General features: G+C 52.1%; 1 protein-coding gene across 1 annotated transcript in view; it reads left to right on the forward strand.

Moving 5' to 3' along the window:
• The window catches only part of CORO1A (coronin 1A), a 67,540-nt gene that overhangs the window by 49,393 nt on the left and 5,707 nt on the right, over positions 1-12,440 (forward strand). The window contains exons 3-4 of the mRNA XM_063935305.1: positions 4,772-4,894; positions 5,131-5,260. Coding sequence (XP_063791375.1) covers positions 4,772-4,894; positions 5,131-5,260 — 253 coding nt within the window. The remainder of the gene's footprint in view (positions 1-4,771; positions 4,895-5,130; positions 5,261-12,440) is intronic.

Here is a 12,440-nt window from a genome sequence, read left to right on the forward strand (position 1 = left end):
ATGATGGATAGGTGCTGTAGGTGACGGATAGGTGCTGTGGGTGACTGATAAGGTGGCAGATAGGTGCTGTGGGTGGCTGATAAGTGACTGATAGGTGCTGTAGGTGTGACGGATAGGTGCTGTAGGTGACTGATAAATGACGGATAGATGACTGATAAGTGACAGATAGGTGGCTGATAAGTGACGGATAGGTGCTGTAGGTGACTGATAAGTGACGGATAGGTGCTGTAGGTGACTGATAAATGATGGATAGGTGCTGTAGGTGACGGATAGGTGCTGTAGGTGGCTGATAAGTGTCGGATAGGTGCTGTAGGTGGCAGATAGGTGCTGTAGGTGACTGATAAGTGACAGATAGGTGCTGTAGGTGGCTGATAAGTGACAGATAGGTGCTGTAGGTGGCAGATAGGAAATGTAGGTGACTGATAAATGATGGATAGGTGCTGTAGGTGACTGATAAATGATGGATAGGTGCTGTAGGTGGCTGATAAGTGACAGATAGGTGCTGTAGGTGGCTGATAAGTGGCAGATAGGTGCTGTAGGTGACTGATAAATGATGGATAGGTGCTGTAGGTGGCAGATAGGTGCTGTAGGTGGCTGATAAGTGTCAGATAGGTGCTGTAGGTGGCTGATAAGTGTCAGATAGGTGCTGTAGGTGGCTAAGTGGCAGATAGGTGCTGTAGGTGACTGATAAATGATGGATAGGTGCTGTAGGTAACTGATAAATGATGGATAGGTGCTGTAGGTGACTGATAAGTGGCGGATAGGTGCTGTAGGCAGGGCCGTCTTTTCGTATGGGATCAATGGGCTCTTGCCCAAGGATTATAGGGGCCCTAGGCTGATAGCTGAGGGTCCCCTCTTTCCAGGGGTACCATATTTTTGAAAATCGGCCCAGGGGAACCAGAGATACCCGACTTGAAAGCAGTGGTCCCCATCCAATCCTGTTAATTGCTCTTCCCAGCCAGATATCTCGGGTTCTATCTGATTTAGAGTTTTTCTGAGGGTGTAATCCTAAAGCTGTGACTCACCCCTTTTGGTGGACACTGGCAGCTTGTCTCTAATATGCCCAGAACCAGAGATATCAGCCTTCCAGCAGCTGTTCCCTGCTCCAGCTCCCCACGCCTAATATGCAGTTTTATATTTTCATTGGTAGATTGCTCTGGCTCCTGACCTCTGATCCCCAAGTCCCCAGAACCTTCTGAAAGGTGGGACTCTCTAGTTTTTTATCCCATTAAAGCTAAGAAATCTATTTTCAGGAACTTGATATATCTGCAGTCAAGCAAGCTGCCCTCCCACCAGAAAATGATGAATATTAAGCCCACTCCATTAGTCACCCCTCCCCTGCGTATTAAACACCCCCTACCACCCTGGAAGTCATGTACCAGGGCGCCTTCATTCAGCCCAATGCCCCCTTCTACAGTTTAGTGTTCTCCCTCCCACCCCATCTGTGCAGTAAAGGAGCAATTAGCAGAAATTACTGCTCCAGGTCCTACATGCTGAGCGGAAGATAGAACACCCCCTACCACCCGCAGGACATCAAACCTGCCGCTGATAGCAGACCCCACCCCTACCGCTGGAGGATGGGTAGGGGGCCCAGTGCATTGCTGTGCCCAGGGGCCTACACTGCTGTTAAGATGGCCCTGGCTGTAGGTGGCTAAGTGACGGATAGGTGCTGTAGGTGGCTGATAAGTGACTGATAGATGCTGTAGGTGACTGATAAGTGACGGATAGGTGCTGTAGGTGGCTGATAAGTGACGGATAGGTGCTGTGGGTGACTGATAAGGTGGCAGATAGGTGCTGTGGGTGGCTGATAAGTGACTGATAGGTGCTGTAGGTGTGACGGATAGGTGCTGTAGGTGACTGATAAATGACGGATAGATGACTGATAAGTGACAGATAGGTGGCTGATAAGTGACGGATAGGTGCTGTAGGTGACTGATAAGTGACGGATAGGTGCTGTAGGTGACTGATAAATGATGGATAGGTGCTGTAGGTGACGGATAGGTGCTGTAGGTGGCTGATAAGTGTCGGATAGGTGCTGTAGGTGACTGATAAGTGACGGATAGGTGCTGTAGGTGACTGATAAATGATGGATAGGTGCTGTAGGTGACGGATAGGTGCTGTAGGTGACTGATAAATGATGGATAGGTGCTGTAGGTGACGGATAGGTGCTGTAGGTGGCTGATAAGTGTCGGATAGGTGCTGTAGGTGGCTGATAAGTGACAGATAGGTGCTGTAGGTAGCAGATAGGAAATGTAGGTGACTGATAAATGATGGATAGGTGCTGTAGGTGACTGATAAATGATGGATAGGTGCTGTAGGTGGCTGATAAGTGACAGATAGGTGCTGTAGGTGGCTGATAAGTGGCAGATAGGTGCTGTAGGTGACTGATAAATGATGGATAGGTGCTGTAGGTGGCAGATAGGTGCTGTAGGTGGCTGATAAGTGACAGATAGGTGCTGTAGGTGGCTGATAAGTGGCAGATAGGTGCTGTAGGTGGCTAAGTGGCAGATAGGTGCTGTAGGTGACTGATAAATGATGGATAGGTGCTGTAGGTAACTGATAAATGATGGATAGGTGCTGTAGGTGACTGATAAGTGGCGGATAGGTGCTGTAGGCAGGGCCGTCTTTTCGTATGGGATCAATGGGCTCTTGCCCAAGGATTATAGGGGCCCTAGGCTGATAGCTGAGGGTCCCCTCTTTCCAGGGGTACCATATTTTTGAAAATCGGCCCAGGGGAACCAGAGATACCCGACTTGAAAGCAGTGGTCCCCATCCAATCCTGTTAATTGCTCTTCCCAGCCAGATATCTCGGGTTCTATCTGATTTAGAGTTTTTCTGAGGGTGTAATCCTAAAGCTGTGACTCACCCCTTTTGGTGGACACTGGCAGCTTGTCTCTAATATGCCCAGAACCAGAGATATCAGCCTTCCAGCAGCTGTTCCCTGCTCCAGCTCCCCACGCCTAATATGCAGTTTTATATTTTCATTGGTAGATTGCTCTGCCTCCTGAACTCTGATCCCCAAGTCCCCAGAACCTTCTGAAAGGTGGGACTCTCTAGTTTTTTATCCCATTAAAGCTAAGAAATCTATTTTCAGGAACTTGATATATCTGCAGTCAAGCAAGCTGCCCTCCCACCAGAAAATGATGAATATTAAGCCCACTCCATTAGTCACCCCTCCCCTGCGTATTAAACACCCCCTACCACCCTGGAAGTCATGTACCAGGGCGCCTTCATTCAGCCCAATGCCCCCTTCTACAGTTTAGTGTTCTCCCTCCCACCCCATCTGTGCAGTAAAGGAGCAATTAGCAGAAATTACTGCTCCAGGTCCTACATGCTGAGCGGAAGATAGAACACCCCCTACCACCTGCAGGACATCAAACCTGCCGCTGATAGCAGACCCCACCCCTACCGCTGGAGGATGGGTAGGGGGCCCAGTGCATTGCTGTGCCCAGGGGCCTACACTGCTGTTAAGATGGCCCTGGCTGTAGGTGGCTAAGTGACGGATAGGTGCTGTAGGTGGCTGATAAGTGACTGATAGATGCTGTAGGTGACTGATAAGTGGCGGATAGGTGCTGTAGGTGGCTGATAATTGGCAGATAGGTGATTTAGGTGGCTGATAAGTGACGGATAGGTGCTATAGGTGGCTGATAAGTGGCGGATAGGTGCTGTAGGAGGCTGATAAGTGACGGATAGATGCTGTAGGTGGCTGGTAAGTGACTGATAGGTACTGTAGGTGACTGATAAGTGACGGATAGGTGCTGTAGGTGGCTGGCAAGTGGCAGATAGGTACTGTAGGTGGCTGATAAGTGATGGATAGGTACTGTAGGTGGCTGATAAGAGACGGGTAGGTGCTGCAGGTGGCTGATAAGTGGCAGATAGGTGCTGTAGGTGACTAATAAATGGCAGATAGGTACTATAGGTGGCTGATAAGTGATTGAGAGATGCTGTAGGTGGCAGATAGGTACTGTAGGTGGCTGATAAGTGACAGAGATGCTGTAGGTGGCTGATAAGTGACGGATAGGTGCTGTAGTTGGCTCATAAGTGACAGGTGCTGTAGGTGGCTGCTAAGTGACAGATAGGTGCTGTAGGTGGCTGCTAAGTGACGAATAGGTGCTGTAGGTGGCTGATAATTGGCAGATAGGTGCTGTAGGTGGCTGCTAAGTGACGGATAGGTGCTGTAGGTGACTGATAAGTGATGGATAGGTGCTGTAGGTGACTGAGAAATGGCAGATAGGTGCTGTAGGTGGCTGATAAGTGACTGAGAGATGCTGTAGGTGGCTGATAATTGGCAGATAGGTGCTGTAGGTGGCTGCTAAGTGTCGGATAGGTGCTGTAGGTGACTGATAAATGCCTGACAGATGCTGTAGGTGGCTGATAAGTGGCAGATAAGTGTTGTAGGTGGCTGATAAGTGGCAGATAAGTGTTGTAGGTGGCTGATAAGTGGCAGATAAGTGTTGTAGGTGGCTGATAAGTGACGGATAGGTGCTGTAGGTGGCTGATAAGTGGCAGATAGGTGCTGTAGGTGGCTGATAAGTGGCAGATAAGTGTTGTAGGTGGCTGATAAGTGGCAGAAAGGTGCTGTAGGTGGGTGATAAGTGGCTGATAAGTGATGGATAGGTGCTGTAGGTGGCTGATAAGTGACGGATAGGTGCTGTAGGTGGCTGATAAGTGGCAGATAGGTGCTGTAGGTGGCTGATAAACAGGGTTCCTACAAGTTGGAGATTGTTAAATTGCTAGATGCCTTTTCCATAAACGTGCCTTCTCTTTGCAGACAGGTCGGCTGGATAAATCTCAGCCTGTGGTTTGTGGTCACACAGCTCCGGTACTGGACGTTGACTGGTGTCCTCATAATGATAATGTCATCGCCAGCGGCTCAGAGGACTGCAGCGTGATGGTAAGACTGACCCATCGCATTACTGGGCAGTGGGTGGAACATGCTTTGTGTGTATTGTTGCACGGGCAGGAACACAATGTACCTGTATGTGCCTTATAGGAGATTATAATGGATGGTGCTAGATTAGAGGAGACACCAGGAGGGCTTTCTCATTACTGCACCATTACAGTGGGCAGAGGGGCACTGCTGTCATGTGTTGTGGGGGGCTCTAACTCACACCTTGCCTTATCCCCCAGGTATGGGAGATCCCAGATGGGGGACTGACCCGCTCCATCACAGAGCCTCTCGTCACCCTGGAAGGGCACACAAAGAGAGTGGGCATAATCCTCTGGCATCCGACTGCCCAGAATATACTGCTGAGTGCAGGTATATAGTGGGGACTAAGGAGGGAGGATGAAACAAAATGAAGCGTGAGTGTTGGGTGATCTGGATCTTGTTACCCTTAACGGAACTGTGTGATCTGATAACACACAGCTGGATGTGTTCCAGGAAGTATTGTGTGTGACAAGTGAGTATGACTAGTGTACGACGAGCCAGAGTAGTGTGCTGGGACTGTCACTAGTATACAGCGAGCCAGAGTAGTGTGCCGGGAGTGTCACTGGTGTACAGTGAGCATGAGTGGTGTGCCGGGAGTGTCACTAGTGTACAGCAAGCCAGAGTAGTGTGCCAGGAGTGTCACTGGTGTACAGCGAGCGAGAGTAGTGTGCCAGGAGTGTCACTAGTGTACAATGAGCATGAGTTGTGTGCTGGGATTGTCATTTGTGTACAGCAAGCCAGAGTAGTGTGCCAGGAGTGTCACTAGTGTAGTCATAGTAATGTGCTAGAAGTGTCACTGGTGTACAGCGAGCCAGAGTAGTGTGCTGGGAGTGTCACTAGTGTACAGCGAGCCAGAGTAGTGTGCTGGGAGTGTCATTAGTGTACAGCGAGCCAGAGTAGTGTGCCAGGAGTGTCACTAGTGTACAGCAAGCCAGAGTAGTGTGCTGGGAGTGTCACTGGTGTACAGCGAGCCAGAGTAGTGTGCTGGGAGAGTCACTAGTGTACAGCGAGCCAGAGTAGTGTGCTGGGAGTGTCACTAGTGTAGTCATAGTAGTGTGCTAGAAGTGTCACTGGTGTACAGCGAGCCAGAGTAGTGTGCTGGGAGTGTCATTAGTGTACAGCGAGCCAGAGTAGTGTGCCAGGAGTGTCACTAGTGTACAGCGAGCCAGAGTAGTGTGCTGGGAGTGTCACCGGTGTACAGCGAGCCAGAGTAGTGTGCCAGGAGTGTCACTGGTGTACAGCGAGCTAGAGTAGTGTGCCAGGAGTGTCACTGGTGTACAGTAAGCATGAGTAGTGTGCTGGGAGTGTCACTAATGTACAGTGAGTATGAGTAGTCTGCTGGGAGTGTCACTAGTGTACAGCGAGCCAGAGGAGTGTGCTGGGAGTGTCACTAGTGTACAACGAGCCAGAGGAGTGTGCTGGGAGCATCACTAGTGTACAGCAAGCCAGAGGAGTGTGCTGGGAGTGTCACTAGTGTACAGCGAGCCAGAGGAGTGTGCTGGGAGTGTCACTAGTGTACAGCGAGCCAGAGGAGTGTGCTGGGAGCATCACTAGTGTACAGCAAGCCAGAGGAGTGTGCTGGGAGTGTCACTAGTGTACAGCGAGCCAGAGGAGTGTGCTGGGAGCATCACTAGTGTACAGCAAGCCAGAGGAGTGTGCTGGGAGTGTCACTAGTGTACAGCGAGCCAGAGGAGTGTGCTGGGAGTGTCACTAGTGTACAGCGAGCCAGAGTAGTGTGCTGGGAGTGTCACTAGTGTACAGTGAGAGCATGAGTAGTGTGCCAGCAGTGTCACTGGTGTACGGCGAGCCAGAAAAGGTATGTGGGGAGTGTCACTAGTGTACAGCGAGCCAGAGTAGTGTATTGTGAGCGTCACTAGTGTACAGCGAGCCAGCGTAGTGTGGAGCGTCACTGGTGTACAGCGAACCAGAGTAGTGTGGAGCGTCACTGGTGTACAGCGAGCCAGAGTAGTGTGCTGGGAGCGTCACTGGTGTACAGCGAGCCAGAGTAGTGTGCAGGGAGTGTCACTAGTGTACAGCGAGCCAGAGTAGTGTGCTGGGAGTGTCACTGGTGTACAGCGAGCCAGAGTAGTGTGCAGGGAGTGTTACTAGTGTACAGCGAGCCAGAGTAGTGTGCTGGGAGTGTCACTACTGTACAGTGAGAGCATGAGTAGTGTGCCAGCAGTGTCACTGGTGTACGGCGAGCCAGAAAAGGTATGTGGGGAGTGTCACTAGTGTACAGCGAGCCAAAGTAGTGTGCTGGGAGTGTCACTAGTGTACAGCGAGCCAGAGTAGTGTGCTGGGAGTGTCACTAGTGTACAGTGAGAGCATGAGTAGTGTGCCAGGAGTGTCACTAGTGTACAGCGAGCCAGACTAGTGTACCGGGAGTATCACTAGGGTACAGTGAGAGCATGAGTAGTGTGCCAGGAGTGTCACTAGTGTACGACGAGCCAGAGTAGTGTGCTGGGACTGTCACTAGTATACAGCGAGCCAGAGTAGTGTGCCGGGAGTGTCACTAGTGTACAGCAAGCCAGAGTAGTGTGCCAGGAGTGTCACTGGTGTACAGCGAGCGAGAGTAGTGTGCCAGGAGTGTCACTAGTTTACAATGAGCATGAGTTGTGTGCTGGGATTGTCACTCGTGTACAGCGAGCCAGAGTAGTGTGCTAGGAGTGTCACTAGTGTAGTCATAGTAATGTGCTAGAAGTGTCACTGGTGTACAGCGAGCCAGAGTAGTGTGCTGGGAGTGTCACTAGTGTACAGCGAGCCAGAGTAGTGTGCCAGGAGTGTCACTGGTGTACAGCGAGCCAGAGTAGTGTGCCAGAAGTGTCACTGGTGTACAGCGAGCCAGAGTAGTGTGCCAGGAGTGTCACTGGTGTACAGCGAGCGCGAGTAGTGTGCCAGGAGTGTCACTAGTGTACAATGAGCATGAGTTGTGTGCTGGGATTGTCACTCGTGTACAGCAAGCCAGAGTAGTGTGCCAGGAGTGTCACTAGTGTAGTCATAGTAATGTGCTAGAAGTGTCACTGGTGTACAGCGAGCCAGAGTAGTGTGCCGGGAGTGTCACTAGTGTACAGCGAGCCAGAGTAGTGTGCTGGGAGTGTCACTAGTGTAGTCATAGTAGTGTGCTAGAAGTGTCACTGGTGTACAGCGAGCCAGAGTAGTGTGCCGGGAGTGTCACTAGTGTACAGAGAGCCAGAGTAGTGTGCCAGGAGTGTCACTGGTGTACAGCGAGCCAGAGTAGTGTGCCAGAAGTGTCACTGGTGTACAGCGAGCCAGAGTAGTGTGCCAGGAGTGTCACTGGTGTACAGTAAGCATGAGTAGTGTGCTGGGAGTGTCACTAGTGTACAGCGAGCCAGAGGAGTGTGCTGGGAGTGTCACTAGTGTACAACGAGACAGAGTAGTCTGCTGGGAGTGTCACTAGTGTACAGCGAGCCAGAGGAGTGTGCTGGGAGCATCACTAGTGTACAGCGAGCCAGAGGAGTGTGCTGGGAGTGTCACTGGTGTACAGCGAGCCAGAGGAGTGTGCTGGGAGTGTCACTAGTGTACAGTGAGCCAGAGTAGTGTGCCAGGAGTGTCACTGGTGTACAGCGAGCCAGAGTAGTGTGCTAGAAGTGTCACTGGTGTACAGCGAGCCAGAGTAGTGTGCCAGGAGTGTCACTGGTGTACAGTAAGCATGAGTAGTGTGCTGGGAGTGTCACTAGTGTACAACGAGACAGAGTAGTCTGCTGGGAGTGTCACTAGTGTACAGCGAGCCAGAGGAGTGTGCTGGGAGTGTCACTGGTGTACAGCGAGCCAGAGGAGTGTGCTGGGAGTGTCACTGGTGTACAGCAAGCTAGAGGAGTGTGCTGGGAGTGTCACTAGTGTACAGTGAGAGCATGAGTAGTGTGCCAGCAGTGTCACTGGTGTACGGCGAGCCAGAAAAGGTATGCGGGGAGTGTCACTAGTGTACAGCGAGCCAGTGTAGTGTGCTGGGAGTGTCACTAGTGTACAGTGAGCCAGAGTAGTGTGCTGGGAGTGTCACTGGTGTACAGCAAGCTAGAGGAGTGTGCTGGGAGTGTCACTAGTGTACAGCAAGCCAGAGTAGTGTGCTGGGAGTGTCACTGGTGTACAGCAAGCTAGAGGAGTGTGCTGGGAGTGTCACTAGTGTACAGTGAGAGCATGAGTAGTGTGCCAGCAGTGTCACTGGTGTACGGCGAGCCAGAAAAGGTATGTGGGGAGTGTCACTAGTGTACAGCGAGCCAGTGTAGTGTGCTGGGAGTGTCACTAGTGTACAGCGAGCCAGAGTAGTGTGCTGGGAGTGTCACTAGTGTACAGCGAGCCAGAGTAGTGTGCTGGGAGTGTCACTACTGTACAGTGAGAGCATGAGTAGTGTGCCAGCAGTGTCACTGGTGTACGGCGAGCCAGAAAAGGTATGTGGGGAGTGTCACTAGTGTACAGCGAGCCAGAGTAGTGTATTGTGAGCGTCACTAGTGTACAGTGAGCCAGAGTAGTGTGTTGTGAGCGTCACTAGTGTACAGCGAGCCAGCGTAGTGTGGAGCGTCACTGGTGTACAGCGAACCAGAGTAGTGTGGAACGTCACTGGTGTACAGCGAACCAGAGTAGTGTGGAGCGTCACTGGTGTACAGTGAGCCAGAGTAGTGTGGAGTGTCACTAGTGTACAGCGAACCAGAGTAGTGTGCTGGGAGCGTCACTGGTGTGTACAGCAAGCCAGAGTAGTGTGCTGGGAGTGTCACTAGTGTACAGCAAGCCACAGTAGTGTGCTGGGAGTGTCACTGGTGCACAGCGAGCCAGAGTAGTGTTCTGGGAGTGTCACTAGTGTACAGCAAGCCAGAGTAGTGTGCTGGGAGTGTCACTGGTGTACAGCGAGCCAGAGTAGAGTGACGGTAGTGTCACTGGTGTACGGCGAGCCAGAGTAGTGTGCAGGGAGTGTCACTAGTGTACAGCGAGCCAGAGTAGTGTGCAGGGAGTGTCACTAGTGTACAGCAAGCCAGAGTAGTGTGCAGGGAGTGTCACTAGTGTACAGCGAGCCAGAGTAGTGTGCAGGGAGTGTCACTAGTGTACAGCGAGCCAGAGTAGTGTGCAGGGAGTGTCACTAGTGTACAGCGAGCCAGAGTAGTGTGCAGGGAGTGTCACTAGTGTACAGCGAGCCAGAGGAGTGTGCTGGGAGTATCATTGGTGTACAGCGAGCCAGAGGAGTGTGCTGGGAGTGTCACTGGTGTACAGCAAGCTAGAGGAGTGTGCTGGGAGTGTCACTAGTGTACAGCAAGCCAGAGTAGTGTGCTAGGAGTGTCACTGGTGTACAGCAAGCTAGAGGAGTGTGCTGGGAGTGTCACTAGTGTACAGTGAGAGCATGAGTAGTGTGCCAGCAGTGTCACTGGTGTACGGCGAGCCAGAAAAGGTATGTGGGGAGTGTCACTAGTGTACAGCGAGCCAGAGTAGTGTGCTGGGAGTGTCACTAGTGTACAGTGAGAGCATGAGTAGTGTGCCAGCAGTGTCACTGGTGTACGGCGAGCCAGAAAAGGTATGTGGGGAGTGTCACTAGTGTACAGCGAGCCAGAGTAGTGTGCTGGGAGTGTCACTAGTGTACAGCAAGCCAGAGTAGTGTGCTGGGAGTGTCACTAGTGTACAGTGAGAGCATGAGTAGTGTGCCAGCAGTGTCACTGGTGTACGGCGAGCCAGAAAAGGTATGTGGGGAGTGTCACTAGTGTACAGTGAGCCAGAGTAGTGTGCAGGGAGTGTCACTAGTGTACAGCGAGCCAGAGTAGTGTGCTGGGAGTGTCACTAGTGTACAGTGAGCCAGAGTAGTGTGTTGGGAGTGTCACTAGTGTACAGTGAGCCAGAGTAGTATGCTGGGAGTGTCACTAGTGTACAGCGAGCCAGAGTAGTGTGCTGGGAGTGTCACTAGTGTACAGTGAGAGCATGAGTAGTGTGCCAGCAGTGTCACTGGTGTACGGCGAGCCAGAAAAGGTATGTGGGGAGTGTCACTAGTGTACAGCGAGCCAGAGTAGTGTGTTGTGAGCGTCACTAGTGTACAGCGAGCCAGCGTAGCGTGGAGCGTCACTGGTGTACAGCGAACCAGAGTAGTGTGGAGCGTCACTGGTGTACAGCTAACCAGAGTAGTGTGGAGCGTCACTGGTGTACAGCGAGCCAGAGTAGTGTGCTGGGAGTGTCACTAGTGTACAGCGAGCCAGAGTAGTGTGCAGGGAGTGTCACTAGTGTACAGCGAGCCAGAGTAGTGTGCAGGGAGTGTCACTAGTGTACAGCAAGCCAGAGTAGTGTGCTGGGAGTGTCACTAGTGTACAGCAAGCCAGAGTAGTGTGCTGGGAGTGTCACTAGTGTACAGCAAGCCAGAGTAGTGTGCTGGGAGTGTCACTGGTGTACAGCAAGCCAGAGTAGTGTGCTGGGAGTGTCACTGGTGTACAGCGAGCCAGAGTAGAGTGACGGTAGTGTCACTGGTGTACGGCGAGCCAGAGTAGTGTGCAGGGAGTGTCACTGGTGTACAGCAAGCCAGAGTAGAGTGACGGTAGTGTCACTGGTGTACGGCGAGCCAGAGTAGTGTGCAGGGAGTGTCACTGGTGTACGGCGAGCCAGAGTAGTGTGCTGGGAGTGTCACTAGTGTACAGCGAGCCAGAGTAGTGTGCAGGGAGTGTCACTAGTGTACAGCGAGCCAGAGTAGTGTGCAGGGAGTGTCACTAGTGTACAGCAAGCCAGAGTAGTGTGCAGGGAGTGTCACTGGTGTACAGCGAGCCAGAGTAGTGTGCTGGGAGTGCCACTAGTGTACAGCAAGCCAGAGTAGTGTGCTGGGAGTGTCACTGGTGTACAGCGAGCCAGAGTAGTGTGCTGGGAGTGTCACTAGTGTACAGCAAGCCAGAGTAGTGTGCTGGGAGTGTCACTGGTGTACAGCGAGCCAGAGTAGAGTGACGGTAGTGTCACTGGTGTACGGCGAGCCAGAGTAGTGTGGTGGGAGTGTCACTGGTGTACAGCAAGTCAGAGTAGTGTGCTGGGAGTGTCACTAGTGTACAGTGAGCCAGAGTAGTGTGCTGGGAGTGTCACTAGTGTACAGCGAGCCAGAGTAGTGTGCTGGGAGTGTCACTAGTGTACAGTGAGAGCATGAGTAGTGTGCCAGCAGTGTCACTGGTGTACGGCGAGCCAGAAAAGGTATGTGGGGAGTGTCACTAGTGTACAGCGAGCCAGAGTAGTGTGTTGTGAGCGTCACTAGTGTACAGCGAGCCAGCGTAGTGTGGAGCGTCACTGGTGTACAGCGAACCAGAGTAGTGTGGAGCGTCACTGGTGTACAGCTAACCAGAGTAGTGTGGAGCGTCACTGGTGTACAGCGAGCCAGAGTAGTGTGCTGGGAGTGTCACTAGTGTACAGCGAGCCAGAGTAGTGTGCAGGGAGTGTCACTAGTGTACAGCGAGCCAGAGTAGTGTGCAGGGAGTGTCACTAGTGTACAGCAAGCCAGAGTAGTGTGCTGGGAGTGTCACTAGTGTACAGCAAGCCAGAGTAGTGTGCT

This window comes from Pseudophryne corroboree, chromosome 7 (assembly GCF_028390025.1).
Source record: "Pseudophryne corroboree isolate aPseCor3 chromosome 7, aPseCor3.hap2, whole genome shotgun sequence".
Taxonomy (NCBI): Eukaryota; Metazoa; Chordata; class Amphibia; order Anura; family Myobatrachidae; genus Pseudophryne; species Pseudophryne corroboree.